Source organism: Euprymna scolopes, chromosome 21 (assembly GCF_053919585.1).
Source record: "Euprymna scolopes isolate OS-2025 chromosome 21, ASM5391958v1, whole genome shotgun sequence".
NCBI classification, from domain to species: Eukaryota; Metazoa; Mollusca; class Cephalopoda; order Sepiida; family Sepiolidae; genus Euprymna; species Euprymna scolopes.
Window position 1 is genome coordinate 51,439,415 of NC_136502.1, and position 19,342 is coordinate 51,458,756.

Sequence of the window (19,342 nt, forward strand, 5' to 3'; positions counted from 1 at the left end):
AAAATAGTTATTTCGGGTTAAATTCAAGTTTCACGATATCTTTTTTTGTATTACATTGTTAGGTGGGAGCACAGAATAGTTACAAAATACCCTCCCTTCCCATGTTAAGAATGGCTTTCAAAATAATAATGCTATTATTTCAGCACGGTACCAAAAATACATAAGTACCGATACATCCCTTTAATACAAGTTTCAAAGAGGCTCTAGAAATGGAGAGATGCTGTGATGCTGGACTCAAACCACACTTTTCATTGGGGTTATAATCATATGTAAACGCACATATGCAAATGTATGCGAAATGACGTCATAGGAAGACTATAAAATGTATGCGAAATGACGTCATAGGAAGACTATAAAATTCCTAATGAACCGCCCCCTTAATTAAACACTTCATCAAATCTCCACACTAACGTAATGTACTTGCAATAACCCTTATCCCTGAGTGACCTCCGGGCCTTGATAAGTGGTGATCACTGTGTAAAAAAAAAAAAAAAGGACAATCAGATTAGATGTGGACGACGTTTGAGACATCATGATCAGAATCATGATTTATTCGGGCAAAAACCTGCAAGTAAATGTTGTTAGAAAAGAAAAGGAGTCAAGTTATAACTTGCCTTATGATCCTTGTGACGCACTCTGCCTACAACGTGTTTGGTCTACGTGTTTATCATTATGCATATATCATGTGAAATAGAATGACACTTTAATGGCAGTCACATAAAATTCATATATTGCTTCAGATTTTCTCACAATTGAGCATTTTATCTAGAAATATTTTACTTGATGATTCAAAATTGTCAGTTTCTTTTTCCTGGAGATTCTTCTGTATATAAAAACATTTTAAAATACATGAACGAAATGGAATCGACATGCAGTAATTTATTAAATACATTTAAAACTTCAATAAAGAAAAACTGCTGAAACATTGATTTTGTGTGAATGAAAAAAATTTGAGAAACGAACTGTTTCATTTATTATCTAGAAAGTAAAATTGTCTGTGTGCGTACATTTCCTTATAAAACTGCTGCATCAATTTTCAGTCTACAGACTCGAGATTTGACATAAGGCGTATTGACATTTGGGAAAATCTTTTTAATCGGTTTTCGGCCAGAAATTTGGTTGTCACGGGGTCAAAGTTCAATGATTTGACCTTAGTAAACTCTACTAAAATCCTCTACCAATTTTGGGTCTAAACACTTGAAATTTTAAATGTAGGTTACTTGGACATTGATCAAACTTTTTAATTTTATTTGAGCCCAAAAAAATAAATGTTAAGGGGTCAAAATTGGAGTCAAAATTTAAAAAAATTTGACCTGTGCGGTCTCTACCAAATTACTCCGCCAATTTTTGGTCTAAACATTTGAAATTTTACATAAAGTGTATTCAAACATAGGGAAAGCTTTTTAATTGGTTTCTGGCCCAAAATTTGGCTGCCAAGGGGTCAAAGTTCAAAAGATTTGACCATTGCAGTCTCTAGCAAACTATTCAGCAAATTTTGGGTCTAAACATTTGAAATTTTACATAAACGGTATTCAGAGATGCAGCAAGCTTTTTAATCAGTTTTTGGGCGAAAATTTTGTTGCCCAGAAGTCAAATTTGAAAGAGTTGACCTTTGTAGACTCTACCAAAGTCTTCCACCAATTTTGGGTCTAAACACTTGAAATTTTAGATGTAGGTTACCTGGACATGAGTCAAACTTTAATATATATATATATACATATGCACATAAAGTTATAAACAGTAAATAGGCCCAAGCAAAGCTGGGATGAACTGCTAGTATATAACAGATAGAATTTAGAGGCACAATAAACAATAGAGGATCAATATTTCACTTTATATTTAATGAGATATTCTCAGAAGAATATTCAAGTTACAGACAAAAATAAAGTATTTAACAAAGGAGGTAGGAGAGAAAACTTGAAATATTGCCTTCATGTTCGCCATCTCTAATGAGTAGTAAGAGAGTTGAAGTTAAGCATACTTGAAAAAAAAAATAGAATTTTTATGCCCTCCTAGTCAGCATATCTGTATAAAAATCGTAGCCCTGAGAGTTTGTTGATAAAGAACTCGTGTATATTTTGATTTATAGTTTTATTATTCAGCCATAAATAAAAAAATATGCAATTTTGTTTATTGTTATATTAAAAACAAATTAATTTCTAAAGTTTTCGTTATCCAAATTGAAAAGCAAAGTTTTCAAAGAAATAAAAAGTCGTTTTGCATAATTTTATAAAATAAACAGTTTACATGCTCACATTTAAGAATATTTTCCTCACAAACTGATTTCTGTTGAAAAATCATCACTTCATGAAATTGATAATCTATACAATCAACTTTCTGTAACATGTACAGGTATACTCACATTGATACACCAGTTCTCATTAGATCACCAAAGGTAAGCAACGTTGAGCCTGGTCAATACTAAAATTAGTGACCATCTGCTGATACCCGGTGCTGTATGTGTTTGGAGTCTGGAATGGCATGGGCGCCACCAGGCTATTCTTGCTCAAAATACACTACATGAAATAATGCAGTGTATCCATCCCACAACCCCGGGAGTTAAAGGATTCATCAATCCAACTTGATATATTGTAATGTTGTAGGTGTCTGTATAACATGGAGTTGTATGAATCATGTATTTATGAGCTTCTATTATTGTGTAGTGTATGATTGTATGCGAGTGTATATATATGTGTGTGTATAAGTATATCTATGATCGTTTAGATTTGTGCTTGTCTAATCTAGAGTTTGTTGTGTGTGTATGTACATTTCAATGCAGTTCATGCCAGAACAATCATATAGAATAAATAACAGATGCTGTATGTGCTCGGAGCCTGGAGAAAGATGAGCACTGTCATGCTATTCTTGATCAAAGTATGCTGCAGTGCCCCCCCCCCCACCGGTCCTGGAGGGTTAAGGGACTCATTCATCATCGACAGATTTAAATATAAATTATTGTAGTAAGAGATTGTTAGCATTCATGAGAATTATAATTGGCATTATATTTCAGTCTATTTTTGCATGAAATGTAATGGCAACACAAACATAAAAATAATGCATTTCACATGAAAACAGTATCTTTTAAAACGGTTGATAAAAACTGATTAGTATTAAATATAAATGTAGTTCCAAACACGATATATCATTATTATTTCAATAATGCCAAATAGCAAGTTTCTCTTGTAAATGTTTGTCTATTTTCAACATAAACGTCAATAAAATTAAACAACCACAATTCAATTAAAAAACAACACTCAATTCCAATTTGTTATTTGAAAGAATAATTCGGATATTTAAAAGGATTATCATTCAGAATCTGTTGAACACCTTTGATAGGATATATAAAAACACTATACTTTTTTATAGTCTGCAATTTTTCCTATTTAGCGACCATCATATTTGTTAGAATTTATGTAATTGAATGAATGCATGTCCATATGGCGATATGTGTAAATAATTGACATACTAAGCGAAATAAACTAATTCTTGATAGGCATTGTTTCTAGGGAATATTATTGTATTTTTTGTTCATTTTCCAAATAAAAGTTATTACATAATCACAGGTGCTCAGACTTATTTTGCTTATAGACTAAAAGATATTTTATCATGTGGACATCTTTTATATAGAGATACATGCATATATATGTGCAGTTTTCAATCAAATATTTGTTTCTATCTCAATAAAACCTTATGACTCAAATTCGTTATATTCGTTATATTATATATTTGTTTTCATTGAAAATGTGTCAGTTTTTGGTTTGGTTCACAAACCAAAAACTGACACATTTTCAATGAAAACATCTTCAAGGAAACAAAACAAAATAGAAACATTTTTTCATGTATTTCTCACAGTTTCTGTTGATTTCCACTGTTCATGTAGACTCCAGTTTAAGATTCCTGATTCAATAAAGTATCATTAAGTTTTTGAAAAATATTGATAATAAAGACGAGTGTTTCAGTGTATTTTTCAAAACAAATAAACTTCAGTTTTGTTTCTAGATCAAAAATTGTTATTCCTATTGGCATTAAATTGTGTACTTATGCATGGTTAACATTTTGTGTTTTTATAATAACCCTTGTCTCCTCAAAATGTTGCTTACCTATTTCATAGTTTTTTTTTTCCTTATAGTCTTTGGTTTGTTTTACTGAATTTTAAGGCCAAAATTACAGTTGCAGCATTAGCAGTACTATAGTCAAAGATAAAATATTTCAAAATAAGAGAGTTTAAATGTATTTTTGAAAATGAATAAACTTCAGTTTTGTTCTTGGATTTTAAACTTAATTTAGATTGAGATTAAAGCTATTTATGTGTAGTTAACAATCCTTGTATCTACTTAACTATGTCATAAACTCAACTAGGCAGTTGCACTGTTAAGCCTACTGTTGTTAGATGCAGTGGCATAGTTGAAGATAAAACACTAGACTAACCCTTTACCCAAGTGCATAGACATGCCATGATATTACCTTTTAATCTGATGTATGTAATGTTTTAGGTGCTTCTATATCATAAGAGTGAAATTTGAAAATGAAAAAAACGATAAGGTAGAAAATAAATATTTATGAAAAACAGTTTTTGATGAATGGTTATATGAGGAACAAATGTGTTCGACATTTTGAATTGCATTTGCATCATCTTGCATCACATGATGTAAGCAAAAGGAGAAATAACTCAGTTGTAACTGAATTTGTCAACTCTTCTCTTTTTCAGTTAGTGGAAGCGAGTGAAATCACTTGATTTCACAAATTTCCTTTTTCACTATTAATTATTTTCTACCTTATTGCTTTTCATGATTTTTGGATATATTACTATTTGCAATCTGGTAATTACATAGGTATCATTTGTTTTACTTGAAATTCAATATTTCGATTTTTGAATTTTGCTCTTACAATACAAAAGCATCATGTTTTTTCTTAATTTCCATATCAGACTGTTTAGTCTGTTTACATTGGAGTGTTCTATGCTGACAAGTTCTTCTTTGCATGAGTTTGCATATGTACTTTTAAACAATCTTTTCTAGCAAAGGATGAGGCACACACTTCACAAATATAAGGTTTCTCTCCCGTGTGTCTTCGCATATGGACTGTCAAATTAGATTTGCCCCGAAACGACGAACCACATACATCACAAAAATAAGGTTTCTCACCAGTGTGAGTTCTCATGTGGATCTTGAGATGAGGTTTTTGTGAAAAAGATGAGCCACACACTTCGCAAGTATAAGGTTTCTCTCCAGTGTGTATTTGTATATGTCGCTTCAAGTCAGACTTTGTTGTAAATGATAAGACGCACACTTCACAAGGATGGGGCTTCTCTCCAGTGTGTTTTCGCATATGCACGGTTAAAGTAGACTTTTCTGTAAATGCTGAACCACACACTCCACAAGAGAATGGCTTTTCTCCGCTGTGGATCAGCATGTGTGTCTTTATATAATGTTTTCTTGAAAATGCTGAGCCACACACTTCACAGGAATAAGGTTTCTCCCCACTGTGGATTCGCATGTGTATCTTCAAGTGAGCTTTCTGTCCGAAAGATGAGCCACAAATTTCACAAGAATGAGGTTTCTCTCCGGTGTGAGTTCGTGCATGTCTTTTTAAATCATACTGCGTTAAAAATGACAAAATACAAGAATCACAAGAATATGGTTTCTCCCCAATGTGCGTCCGCAAGTGTGCCTTTAAAGCAGATTTTTCAGGAAATGGTAAGTTGCACACCCCACAAGAATGGAGTTCCTCTCCAGTGTGTTGTAGCATGTGTGTCTTCAAGTATTGTTTTTTAGTAAATCCAGAGACACACACTTCACAAGAATAAGGTTTCTCTCCACTGTGGCTTTGTAGGTGTCGCTTCAAGTTCTGTTTCGTTATAAACGACGAGTCGCACAATTGACAAACGAAAGGCTTCTCGCCACTGTGTTTCCTCATGTGCACTGTTAGCTGAGATTTCCCTGCAAATGAAGAGCCACAGAATTCACAGGAGTAAGGTTTCTCTCCAGTGTGTGTTCGGACGTGAATCTCTAAATGAGATTTAGTTGAAAACGAGGAGTTGCAAACTTGACAACTATACGGTTTTTTGCCACTGGTTTTTCCCATGCTTTTTATTTTGCACACACTTTTTTATAAATGACGTATCGAAGTATCACATATTTCACAGGAAAAAACAATGTAAAATTTATCTAATTTTAAATGAGTTTTCAATGACAATACTGAGCTAAAAAAATTTACTGAAATCATAAGTTTCATATGCACCTCTTAAATGGATTTTCTAGTGAGCAAAAGACTTTACAAATGGGGTTGCTCTTTCATATGTCTGTCCCTTTAAATTGTTTTCTCCGTGTTGTATTTCTACCTTTTTGTTTCATATTTAATTAAAAATGGAAACTGAAAATATTCATCTGCTAATTTCTGATGAATAAATATTTTATTCTAAACTTGAACTTTGATCTTTTCACTTGATTGTTGGATCCGATCTCGATAGAAATGTTCACGTGTTTATTTCAGATAAATAAATCTTCAACTTATTTAATGCATTTTCATTTTTTGTTCCAGTTTTTCGTTTACCTGTGAATAAATAAAAGATTGCATTTTAGAACACATACATTAAAAAAAATAAGAAACAAACTTGTATTAAAGGCAATACTTAAAAATGATGATTATAAATTTGGCAGTTACTGTAGCTTTTGCTGAGTCGTGAAGATAGACTGGACTGTGTCAAGCTTGTCTTCAACTCGTATATTATTTTTAAAAAGGCAGACATATTAAAACAAAATATTTAGAAAAGATATTTGGTTTTATTACTTTAAGATGCAAGACATTACTTATAGAAAGAATTTTTCTGTCATTTACTTTTGCGAAAATGACAACGACAATATTTTGCAGATTATGTTTTGACTGGATGTACAATCAATTTTGTTTCGAATAATGTACAAGCATGTGTTTCTGGTTGTGTTTAATATTTAGTAGAGATTAAATTTAAATGATTATTATTTGTAAATGAAAATCTGAAGAAAATGTTCACTTCGTATGAAATCTCAATGTTTATTTCCGATAAATAAATCTTCAATTCCTTAAGTGTATAAACAAGTTTCATTTTGGTTCCAGTTTTACTTTTATCTAGGAATGAATAAAAGATTCTATTTTTAGAACACATACATTAATAGGAAAAAAAATAAAAAAATAAATTTATATTAAAGGCAATACTTAAAAAACAATGATTGTAAATTCGGCAATTCTTGATGAGATTGTGAAGATAAAAAACAATTGTAGACTGTGAGATATGTTTGTATGATACTTAACTTATGATATTCATCATCCAATTTGCTTCTATGGCTTTAAGTGTGTTTCAGACCCGAGAAGCAAATTAGACATGAGAATTTACATTTTATTATCAACCTGCTTATTGAAATTACAAATTCATCTGCGTGGTTTTAAAATATTATATGAAATAAACAGTGTGAAAAAATGTGTGATATGTAATGTTCTATACCACCGAGTGTGTGTGTGTGTGTATGGGGGGAGTATAAATATCCGGCTGAATTATAAATACGCAATTAATAGGCCTATCACTTTGAAGAAAGGTTTAATCTATTATATTAACTTGTTTCAGAATAATTTCAACATAAAAAAGAATAAAATAAAAAACATTAAAGAAATATCAATCGTAATATTTAAAAAAAATTAAAACTCATGCCATATGGGATTTCTGCTATTTAAAACTTGTTAGAATACATTTTCTTTATTTTTATCTCTTTCTTGATACTAAGAACGTAACTTGAAAACCTTGAGCTGACTCAGTTACAACTGAATCATGCCTGCAAATAGGTATCTACAACTATTTTTACAGGTGACATAAATTTTGAAAATTTTTCACTCACTTATATAAACACTGATTTTAAACTGTAAAACATATTTATTGAAATTATCAGTAAGAGAAAGTTTAAAAGTGAGAAATCTAAGTTCCAAGAATGAAGACTTTTTTTTCTTCATCAACGACATTCACAAAAGCGTAGAAAAAAGATTTTCTTTTTAAAGCAATTACGATCTTTCCTTTTAACTTAAAATTTGTAGCAAATATATTTGACCCTAAAAATTTAGAACACCCCAAAAATAAGCCATCATTTTATGCTAAATTTGCATATGAAACTGACACGTGTCTAACTTGTAACATATTTGTTTTCCTAATTTTCCCCAACTTTTTTTAGGGTGTCATTTGTTTTACAAGGGGATAATACACTTACATTTCCAGCTTTGGCAATGAAGATAATTAATTAAAAATAATCAATTAAAAATAATCAATTAAAAATAATCAATTAAAAATAACTTTATATATCTACCGATCACTCCAATAAAAGTGTACTATCTATTTCTACATTAGACCCATTTCTTGTAGTGCCTTTCAAAGAAGAGATGAAAAAAATTTTAATATGCTGAAAGGGGTTCAGAAATCATAACAGATTCAGAGATCTTTCTTCTTCCAACAATAAAACTCTTACTGGGTGCATGCAATTTAATGGTTCTGAAAGCCATATTATCATCAAATTTTTTTAAGTTTCCAATTACTTTTTCATTGTGTTCGAAAAATTAAAGCTTAAATTTAAGCTCAGAAAATAAAAAAGTGTATTTTATACATAAAATAAAGTTATAATGAAAAGCGTTTTCATAGTAGCTACAAAAATTTGAAAATTCAGCTAAATTTGAGTTAAATAAATTATAAAAATCCCTTAAAAGATAAATATTAGTTTAAAAAAAGCACTTTATTTTTTACTAAAGAGATTGCTTAATTATCCAGTAAAAGCCAGAGTTTAGTAACAAAAATCGGCTTTCATTCAGTTAAAATGCTGAATTTCTATAGAAGCTCAAAATGTCAACATGTCAAAAGGAGTTAATCTGGAGAACAAGTGATGACGTCAGTATCCTATTTGAAATAAAACTTTTGTAAAATGTGCAAAACTTTATTTTTTGGTAAGAACTGTTGGACATTTATTAGAATAAACAAAACAAAACAAAAGGTTCAAACAAATATATAACAAATAAATGATACTAAAGGCAAGCTAAGTTATGCTTCTACTTACTTGGATAAATTTTTTGTGTTTTAATTTATTTAAAATAATTTTTCTTTTACTCAAAAATATAAGTAGTGTTAAGTAACAATGAAAAAAAAATGGCGGTCTCATTAAAGCAATAGTTGAACCCAAATATTTGTTTAAAACATAAAAAATTAAACAAAATAATTGTAGAACATTAGATTTTTGCATGATTGGGGCATTTATTGGATATATTTCTATCGGTATTTTGTTTATTTTTAATTACTGTCTTGGTTACCTTATTTATAGAACCATGACAGCAGTATATTCTTTTTATTGTTTTTACTCTGGAGTATATATCCGACGCAGTTAAACACAAATTATCAACAGAGAACCACATCACTCTACATAAAAACATATAAGATATCAAAACAAGGAAAAGAATATGCTGCTGTCATAGCCCTACTTATTTGTTAACCCATATTTTTTTTTTGCTTTGTCGGCTATTCTAATAAATGCACTGATGAATTATTTCTTTTCAAATAAAGCTTAAAATGCATTTTAAGTGTTAAAAGGTCAACTAAATTCACTGATTAGTTACATTGACACACTAAAAAATTATAACAATTACTTATAAATAATTAAATAAAACTTGAAAGACATTGATTATTGCATAAGTGTGTAACAATCAATGATATTCATTGAAAATTTTGACAATTCATTCATTGAAAAAATTGAAAACATTATTAATATAGCAATACACATCATTATTAATATAGCAATACACATGAAAAAATTGAAATCATTATTAATATAGCAATACACATCATTATTAATATAGCAATACACATGAAAAAAGTGAAATAGCTTAAAATATTTCAATATTGGTATCTATAGAAAGAGTTTGATGAGCTAAGAAAGAATCTTTTAAGATGTTTTTAAATCCAATTAAAATTAAGGAAGTTATGGCTATTTTTGTGCCTCACACGTTTGGATATTTTTCCTTCTTTAAGACCATATGCGTTTTGTCACATTTTTTACACTACTTTTTCAGTAAAAAATGTCATATCTTTGTTAAAACAGAAGATTAAGCAATGAAATTTACCATATAAGTGTATTTTTGTGCTAGGATTTAGAATATGCTACTGAAAACCCCCCAAAATTAATGGTTTCCAAATAATCTGCAGTAAATGCACATAAATATGCTGCAATTCCTTAAAAATGCCATGTATCCATTAAAAGAAAAGAAGTTAAAGAACTCAAAGCTGAATTGTAATGGATTATATGTAAAAATAACTGAAATCGAAATCTAGGACTGTTTAAAAATGAATATATTGCAATATATCTTTGGTATTATTGTAAATTAATATCCTCGAGTAACCCACTCCCACCCCATCTGACCACATCTCCAAAATATGCGATTTTACTTTTGTAGGCAATTACGTGTGAACCCCTTAAAAAACCTTTCATGAAAGATAAACAAGTATTATTTTAGAATTTAATGTAAAATAATTCCTCATTTTCAGCTATTCTAGCATTTTAGGGCAGTTAACCATTTTTTTTCTATCGGAGATAAATCCTGTGCGCCTGTTTTTATAAAGACGATAACGTGTGGTTTTAAGAGGGTCTTTGTGCAATTATGAGAGGGTAGGGAGGTGACTACTCTGACTTTGGGTTAATGATAGAGCTAAGGAAAATTAATTGTGAACACCCTGAAGACTTGATAGAAACAATACAAAAACAATTTTAGAATTTAGAGTGGGTGTTAATTTTACATAAATTTAATCTAAAATAATTTACCATTTCGAGACCATTCTAGCGTTTTAGGACAGTTGACTAATTCATTTTTTTATGGGTGCACTTTTCTTTAAGAAAGGATTTTTTTTACACACCTATATGTAGCTTACCAAGGAACTTTGTTTGGTGAGGAGCTCGCCACTTAGACTTAGTGTCATTGTTAGGGCTAAAGAAGCTTTTAAGAAGAGGAGGCTTGCCACTCGTACCTAGGGTTAGTGGTAGGATTAACGGAGTTTTTTTTTAAGAAAGCGTCTAACCCCCATATTTACGGTTAGTTAGTCATAATTATTGGCTTTTGAAAATGTTATGCCTTAGATTTTGGACATACAATTACTTTTAAATATGAAATTTATTTTTATTTATTTGTCGTAATTCTTAAGGGGTGTGAAACTTAACAAGAATTACGACAAATAGACAAAAATAAATTTCATTTAAAACAAGTGACGTCACTAACATAAAACGTGACGTTTGGAAAACTTATCAAATATTTTTGTCCACTTATTTAAATATCAAAAAACATTTTTTTCTAAAGCTAACAAATCGTTCACAAATTTTTGATAAATTTGGTTTTATTTTCAATTTCATTTCTTGTCTGAATGACACATTATTTCGTTAAACTTTGCAGTTTAAGACGTTCTTTTATTTCCCTACCTGGACTTTGGGCCAAGATCACAGTGTAATATTCTGATGCTACACTTTGCCTTCTCTGTCCAGTCAGTGAAGGAGAAATCCTTCATGACTGAGAACAATTTTTATGTTTGTTTCTATCCAGATTGACCCTTTTGGGAAGCTGAATTTTCCTCACATTAACTGACCTTGTGTCTAACTGTTCTCGTGGGGAGGCAATTAGATAGGAACTTAACTAGAAACTGAGCACCTCCTACAAATATTTAAATATTGATTTCATATTTTATATATATATATATATATATATATATATATATATATATATATATAAGCAGCCGCCAATAGCGTAATGGTTAGGAGCCTTGACTGCCGTACAAACGGTCGGGTTTCAATCCTGGCTTGAGGTAGTTGCCTGTCTAGCCGCACTGATGAGCTGTGAAACAGCGAAACAGTACTGTATGTGGATGACTATACTGCTCCTCACCTTGAGTTGAGCATATTTAGAAGTGAAACACGAATTACCATTAGCATATAAGCGACGCTCTTTGTGTAAACAAATCGAGCGGAGGTATTTCAGACGATATCAAAACACCGTTAAACTCACTACTCGTTCAAGCAGCCGCCAATAGCGTAATGGTTAGGAGCCTTGACTGCCGTACAAACGGTTGGGTTTCAATCCTGGCTTGAGGTAGTTGCCTGTCTAGCCGCACTGATGAGCTGTGAAACAGCGAAACAGTACTGTATGTGGATGACTATATATATATATATATATATATATATATATATATATATATATATATATATATATATATATATACATATATATATATATATATATATATATATATATATAATTGGATAAATTAGTGTCCATTCAATAGTACCTATTTACAATTCCTCCACACGGGACAGAATTAGACGCCAGGGTCGTTTTTTAACGTGGAGAAAAGGTACAAAAATAAAAAATTGTCTCAGTCGTGAAGGATTTCTCCTCCACCGAAAGAGAACAAGAAATGGAGTGCAGCATATAAAGCACAGATATTACACTTTGATCTTGGCCAAAAGACCAAGAAGATGATTGTACCTATTTACTATGCCTCCCCACAGGACAGAGTTAGACACCAGGGTCGTTTTTTAATGTGGAGAAAAGGTACAAAAATAAAAATTGTCTCAGTCGTGAAGGATTTCTCCTCCACCGAAAGAGAACAAGAAATAGAAGTGCAGCATCTGAAGAACAGATACTACACTTTGATCTTGTCCCGAAGGCCAAGTATGATTGTAATCCACAGGAAAAAATTGTAAAAAAAATATATTGCAAAAAAATCATATTTCACATTTTCATTTTTTTTATTTTTAAACAAAAAACTGTTTAATTCACCATTAAAAACTAATGTAATTGATAGAGGTGCACATGTTACATATTTGTTTTTCAACTATATTTTTTAAATTTGATCAAAAGTAACGCCGGATTTCTTTAAAATTATATATTCTGATAACCAAATAGCTCTAGTTAAAGCTAATTATGTTTTGATAATATGAGCTCCAACTAAATATGCAAGAACATTTTTTTATATTCATATTTTCATTTTTTTTAATTTGTAATTCGTTCTGGAAAAAAAAAAAAAAAAAAAAAGTTTGTTTAGAGTAAAGTAATTAATATCAGCGATAGTAGTATCGTTTTTAGATACATTTTAAAAATAGAACGATTTTTTCCTGGTATCATGATTTTAAATTGCTCGGTACCACATTTTTATTAAATTGCTCGGTACCACATTTTTATTAAATTGCTCGGTACCACATTTTTATTAAATTGCTCGGTACCACATTTTTATTAAATTGCTCGGTACCACATTTTTATTAAATTGCTCGGTTACATTTTTATTTTTAATGGATAAATGTAGTAAAAGATTGATTTATCTAACAGTGAGTGTCCGAAGAAATGTTTTTTCAAAATTTTCCAAACTCATTATGTTGAAGTTTTTTTTTAACACAACAAAAAAATGAGCTGTCAAAAGAATTTCAGACAAACGAATCTATTAAAAGTGATATTTCTTCTCGTTAATTTCCAAATTTCATGACGAAATTCTCAAGAGAATCGCAGTACGACCATTTACAAATCAAGGGGGGGGGATAATTGAAAAATCTTACCGAAAACGCTGTTTTAAGATGTGAACATTTTTAGCACTTTATTTGCTTATAACTCTTAAAATATATAATGTACATTCTTATTTATTAATTTATTGAAAGTATATTCATTTTTGAACAAAACGGTGGTATTTTGAGGACATAAGGTGCATTGGTTTTTAAAATATGACGGTTTTAGAAGAACCCCCTTGAAATCTGTAATTATACAAAGCATTGGTGTATTGCTAATTAATATTTGAGTAGAATTCAAATTTGAAAGAAAATTATTATTATAATTATTATTATTCACAAAAAATGCACTCTTCCTACAAACTTAAGTGCCCCCCCCCTGCCAAATGTATGACAGTGAATTGTAATTATTGACTGAATTGCAGATTTCTCTGAAATAATGGTGGGTGCTAGTGGGGATGGGGTGAGGTGGGGTGCAAACTCCTATCTTTTATTTATTTTTTTTTTACAATGTTCTCCATCCGTGCCTCTTTAAATTAAACGTTAGTAAAATTTATCCCATTTTTTAAATTATATTTTTTTTAGTGATCTTGGTCTTGAATGTATTCATTTTTTTATTTTCAGGATTAAAAATTCTTACGCTAATATTTACACGTTCATGCTTGCAAAGAAAATATTAGAATATTGCATTTAAAATTACGCTAAAGCTATTGCTATTCAAATAACATCAAATATATTTTGCAATTGTATGTGTGTGTGTGCGTGTGTATATATATATATACAGTGATGATCATATTTATTGGCACGGTAAAATAAAAGTTAAATTTTGTCTAATAAATTCTAAAAAAGGGATTAAATTAAAGAAAATAACAAAGTATATTATGTATTTTTAACTGGCCTTTCCGATGCAGCAATCGGATTTTAGAAAAAATAAATAACAAAGGAACAACAAACATAATTGCAAAAAACCCTTGTTCAAAATTATTGGCACGATTTATTTAATAATCAATTGTATAGCCTTTGGCCTTGATTACCTTCCTCAGTCGCTTTTCATAGTTTACAACCAAGTTGTTGCACTCTTCAGTAGTAATTTTAGCCCACTCTTCCTGACAATAATCCTCCAATTGAATAAGATTCTTAGGCTTCCTTTGCATTACCCTCAATTTTAATGTTCTCCATAAATTTTCAATTGGATTAAGGTCTGGGCTTAGTGATGGCCACTCCAAAACATTAATATGATTGTCCTCAAGCCATTTCTTAGTCAGTTTAGCCGAATGCTTTGGGTCATTATCTTGCATGAACCACCAATGACGACCAAGTGAGAGCTCTTTAGCAGAGTCTTTCAGGTTTTCATCCAATATTTTAACATAATCTTCCTTTTTTATGCTACCTGTGACCTTAACAAGTCGCCCTGGTCCAGAGGCAGCAAAGGATCCCCAAAACATCAAACTGCCTCCACCATGCTTCACTGTGGGTATGGTGTTCTTAGGCAGGAAAGCTTCGCCAGATTTTCTGTAAATATAAGACACTTTATTATGGCCAAATAACTCTATTTTCGTTTCGTCAGTCCATAGAACACGTTTCCAGAATGCAACATCTTTATCAATATGACGTTTTGCAAAGGCTAGCCTTGCTTTCAGGTGCATAGGCTTCAATAAGGGAGTCTTTCTCGGACAACATGCTTTTAAACCAGCTCTCTTCAAAACTCTACCAACTGTATGTCGAGATACATTCACTCCAGAGGTGCTCTGTTCATCAACAATCTCCCCAACAGAGATCCTTGGGTTTTGTTTTACTTGTCGAACAATTTTCCGTTCATCTCTTGGGGAAAGAATCCTTTTTCTCCCTCTACCCTCTAAACTCATAACGTGGCCTTGCGATTTGAACTTGTTTATTATGGCTCTAACAGTGGATTTGGGAAGGTTTAGCTTCTTTGAAATCTTATCATAGCCCTCCCCATTGGTATGGCATGCTACAACAAGCTTCCTGACGTCTTCGCTGTGTTCCTTAGTTTTAACCATGGCGATTGAAAATTATAATTTAGTCACTTATAATAGTTTAAATAAATCGCTATCTAAAAATTATCTGAAAAAAATTATTCACTGAATTAGCGTTAAACAAGCATAATATGGCTATAAAAAAGTTCAGAAAGCACGTAAACCGGAAATTGATTGATATTATACTGATACTAAAAGAAAAACAAAGCCGTGCCAATAATTTTGAACAAGGGTTTTTTGCAATTATGTTTGTTGTTCCTTTGTTATTTATTTTTTCTAAAATCCGATTGCTGCATCGGAAAGGCCAGTTAAAAATACATAATATACTTTGTTATTTTCTTTAATTTAATCCCTTTTTTAGAATTTATTAGACAAAATTTAACTTTTATTTTACCGTGCCAATAAATATGATCATCACTGTATATATATATATATATATATATATATATATAATGGACTCTCCTGTTGTGTTCGATGCATGAGGGCCAAAAATATGCTCTGTTTCACTCTGCCTTCAATGCTTGTGCCGCATGTGTGACACGAGGCCAGCTCTGCTCCCACAAACCAAGGCGTACGACTCACAGGATACAGGCTGGGAAGGTGCTGTTCCTACTCTTGCTCTACGAAGATTTGTTTGATTCGATAGCCGTGTGTCAATGTATGTGTTAATGCCCGCAAAACATTTTTCCCTCCACAATTTTCTATTCACAGCATCTTCTTCAAAGGTTTTTGGGTTCAGGCCTGCGTGCTTAAGATTGTTTTTCAGCTTATCCCTGTACCTCAGAAATGGACGACCCATGTTTCGATTACCCTCTTTCAGTTGACTGTATGCTAGTTGCTTAGGAAGATGGTTTTCATCCATGCGAACAAGGTGACTAGCCCACCGAAGCTGAGACTTCATCAGGAAGGCCTCAATACTTAAAATGCTGAACCTAGCAAAAAATCCCAAATTAGGGGCCTTGTCTTTCCATGTTAATCCACATATACTATGGAGGCAACACTTATGGAATGTATCCAGTTGCACAATCTGCCTATGGTATGGGGTCCAGGCTTCCGATACATACAGGAGTATTGAAACAATCACTGCACGATAAACTGAGATTTTGGTCTTTAGAGTCAAACCTCTTTCATTCCATACTCTTGACTGCAGTTTGCCGAAGGCATCAGTCGCCTTTGAAATTCTACTCAATATCTCATCATCAAGTGATGCTGATGAATTCACCTTATTTCCGAGATATGCAAAGGATTTAACATACTTTAGAAGCTATCTATTCACTAAGATTTTCTGAGGCGGTGTCACATATTCTGGTCTCGGAATATTCACACCACCTTGCTGCAACGGGGTGGGCTTTGGTTGGTAGATAACTTCTATCTTTTTAATATTAATCGTCAAACCAAGTGCTTTTGCAGTATTGGAAAACTTGTCAACTAATTCTTGTGCTTCTTCAAATGAAGAATATATATATATATATATATATATATATATATATAGATAGATAGATGGTCTAGTGGTAAGAGTTTAGGTTTCCTACCATGAGGCTCGATTTTAAATCGAGCAAGATTCAGCTACTCTGATGAGTTATAGATGACAAAACATGTGTCAGTGGATAATTATATAAAAAAAAAAACATATATGCCGCTCCCCATTTGGGGGTACCAAATTAGTCAAAGGGAAAATTATTCCCAACTCACTTGAAATTACTTTCCAATAAATAATTGATTTCATTCAAAATGTATCGCAAAAGCAAAAACAAATAACATTATATATATATATATATATATATATATATATATATATATATATATATATATATATATATATATATAAAATAAAAAGGAACAAACCGTATTATGTGTTCATCAATGTTTCCTCTTTATTTCGAGACTTCCTCTGGATGAATGAGATTAAGAAACAAAAAAGACCAGTACAAAATATTTGAAAATGTTTCACATGCACAGTGTGACTCAGTTCTATTTCAGAGAAACGGAAACATTTTCAAATATTTTGTACTGGTATCGAAATAAAGACGAAATGTTGATGAACACATAATACGGTTTGTTCCTTTTTATTTTCTCTATTTTGTCGGAATACTATTTCCATTATTTTCATCATATATATATATTACTGTTTTTAAAAATAATAAATAAATATATATATTTATTTATTATTTTTAAAAACAGTAATCTACAGACACAAGTGTTTCGGAGTCCTACTCCTCTTCAGCGTAGCCTGACTGTTGGTAGGATTGTTGGACCTTATGTATTTCAGTCCAGCGCCCTAATCCACTGCGCTATGTTGCCATAGGCAATTTACTGCTTCGTTTTTATCGTTCATCTGTTTAAGTGCTTTTTGTTTTGATTTTTTTTAAACGATAGTAATGTTTATGTCTCCGCCTCGGAGAACCGGTGTTTTTCTTAGAAAGTCGCTGAAGAGGAATAGGGCTCCGAAACACGCGTGTCTGTAGATTACTGTTTTTAAAAATAATAAATAAATAATACGCCCAAATAAAATTGGGTGATTTCTAAGAAAAACACCGGTTCTCCGAGGTGGAGACATAAACATTACTATCGTTTAAAAAATAAAATAAAAAAACACTTATATATATATGTGTGTATATATATATATATATATATATATATATATATATATTTATTTATAGTAAAAATATTGAATAAAAATGCTTAAACCAATGATAATATCATTAGTTTGAGAAATTAATCTTTCTTCAAGTTAAATTGATTTCATTAACCTAGACTTTAGGGGCTTTTTTCGTAATTTTTCTGAAATAGTTTTTGAATTAATTGTTAATTAATTGTTAATATCTACGATTCTTTATTTTCATTAAAAAAGCAAAAATAAGTTCATGCGTTTTTTATTTTGTACTTAATTTTATTTTGTACTTAATTTTATTTTGTACTTAATACTTAATTTTAAACGCATGAACTTATTTTGCTAAAGTTATAGTTATAAAGATTATAGGTTAATTTTTACGACTTGCCTCAGTGTATTATAAACACCCCAACCTCCCCATGTTAAAAACGGCTTTCGGAATAACCCCCCCAACCTCGAAAACTCTTCTTTACATGAGGAGATTGGGGGGGGATATTCCGAAAGCCGTTTTTAACATTGGGACGTTGGTGTGTTTAAGGATTCTGGGGCAAGTCATAAAAATTAACTAAATTATAACTTTAGTAAAGGTGATTTTTGTTTAAATAAAATTATACATTTTCCTAAGAGTGGCTCAAAAATTTCACTAAAATTGGTTGATTTCATGAATATGGTGAATTTTTAAGTGAAGAGAGGGGTCAAAATGATTATTTTTGGCGATCAGTCATTCGCCTGTCTAATGCCTATTTCCAAAAACAAACATCATTATGAGAGCCAAAATATGAATAAGTTAACAAGTCGAAGAAAAGGAACCGTTCGAAGCATCACCTTTCCTTCAACATCGGTCTAACATCTCCATTTAATTAAAGTAATACTTACATGTGGTGTGACTGCGATATTCTGTTGGTAGAGATCACCAAACTCTCCCATTTGGTAAGACAAGATAATTGGTCACACGGTGAACCATAAGAGTTTGTCCCGTTTTCGATAAGAAACAAACAATGTCTATTTGTAATGCTTGGACATTTTATTGTAATGTTTCACTTTTAACGCTGATATTAAAATTAATAAATTTTACTTTTAATTTCATTCATATTTATAAAAAAAAAAATGGATGTTTATATTCTTTTTTATATTGAGTGTATTACAGTAGTCATATCGACCTATACCCTTTAAAATCATGATTTATGTAGTTCGTTATAGCC

The 19,342-nt window shown here is 31.2% G+C and overlaps 1 protein-coding gene across 1 annotated transcript; it reads right to left on the bottom strand.

The window, feature by feature from the left end:
* Positions 1-3,802: 3,802 nt before the first annotated feature.
* Positions 3,803-19,058, bottom strand: LOC145242296 (uncharacterized). The gene is made up of 2 exons (XM_080105307.1): positions 19,017-19,058; positions 3,803-6,552 (listed from the first exon to the last, which is right to left on the bottom strand). The coding sequence occupies exon 2, from the start codon at positions 6,082-6,084 to the stop codon at positions 4,957-4,959; it is 1,128 nt and encodes a 375-aa protein (XP_079961433.1). The 5' UTR covers positions 6,085-6,552; positions 19,017-19,058; the 3' UTR covers positions 3,803-4,956.
* Between the last annotated feature and the right edge of the window lie 284 nt (positions 19,059-19,342).

What these genes read in the sequence shown, in the direction of transcription:
- LOC145242296 (XM_080105307.1), bottom strand. Translation starts at nt 6,084, where the DNA reads ATGGGAAAAACCAGTGGCAAAAAACCGTATAGTTGTCAAGTTTGCAAC.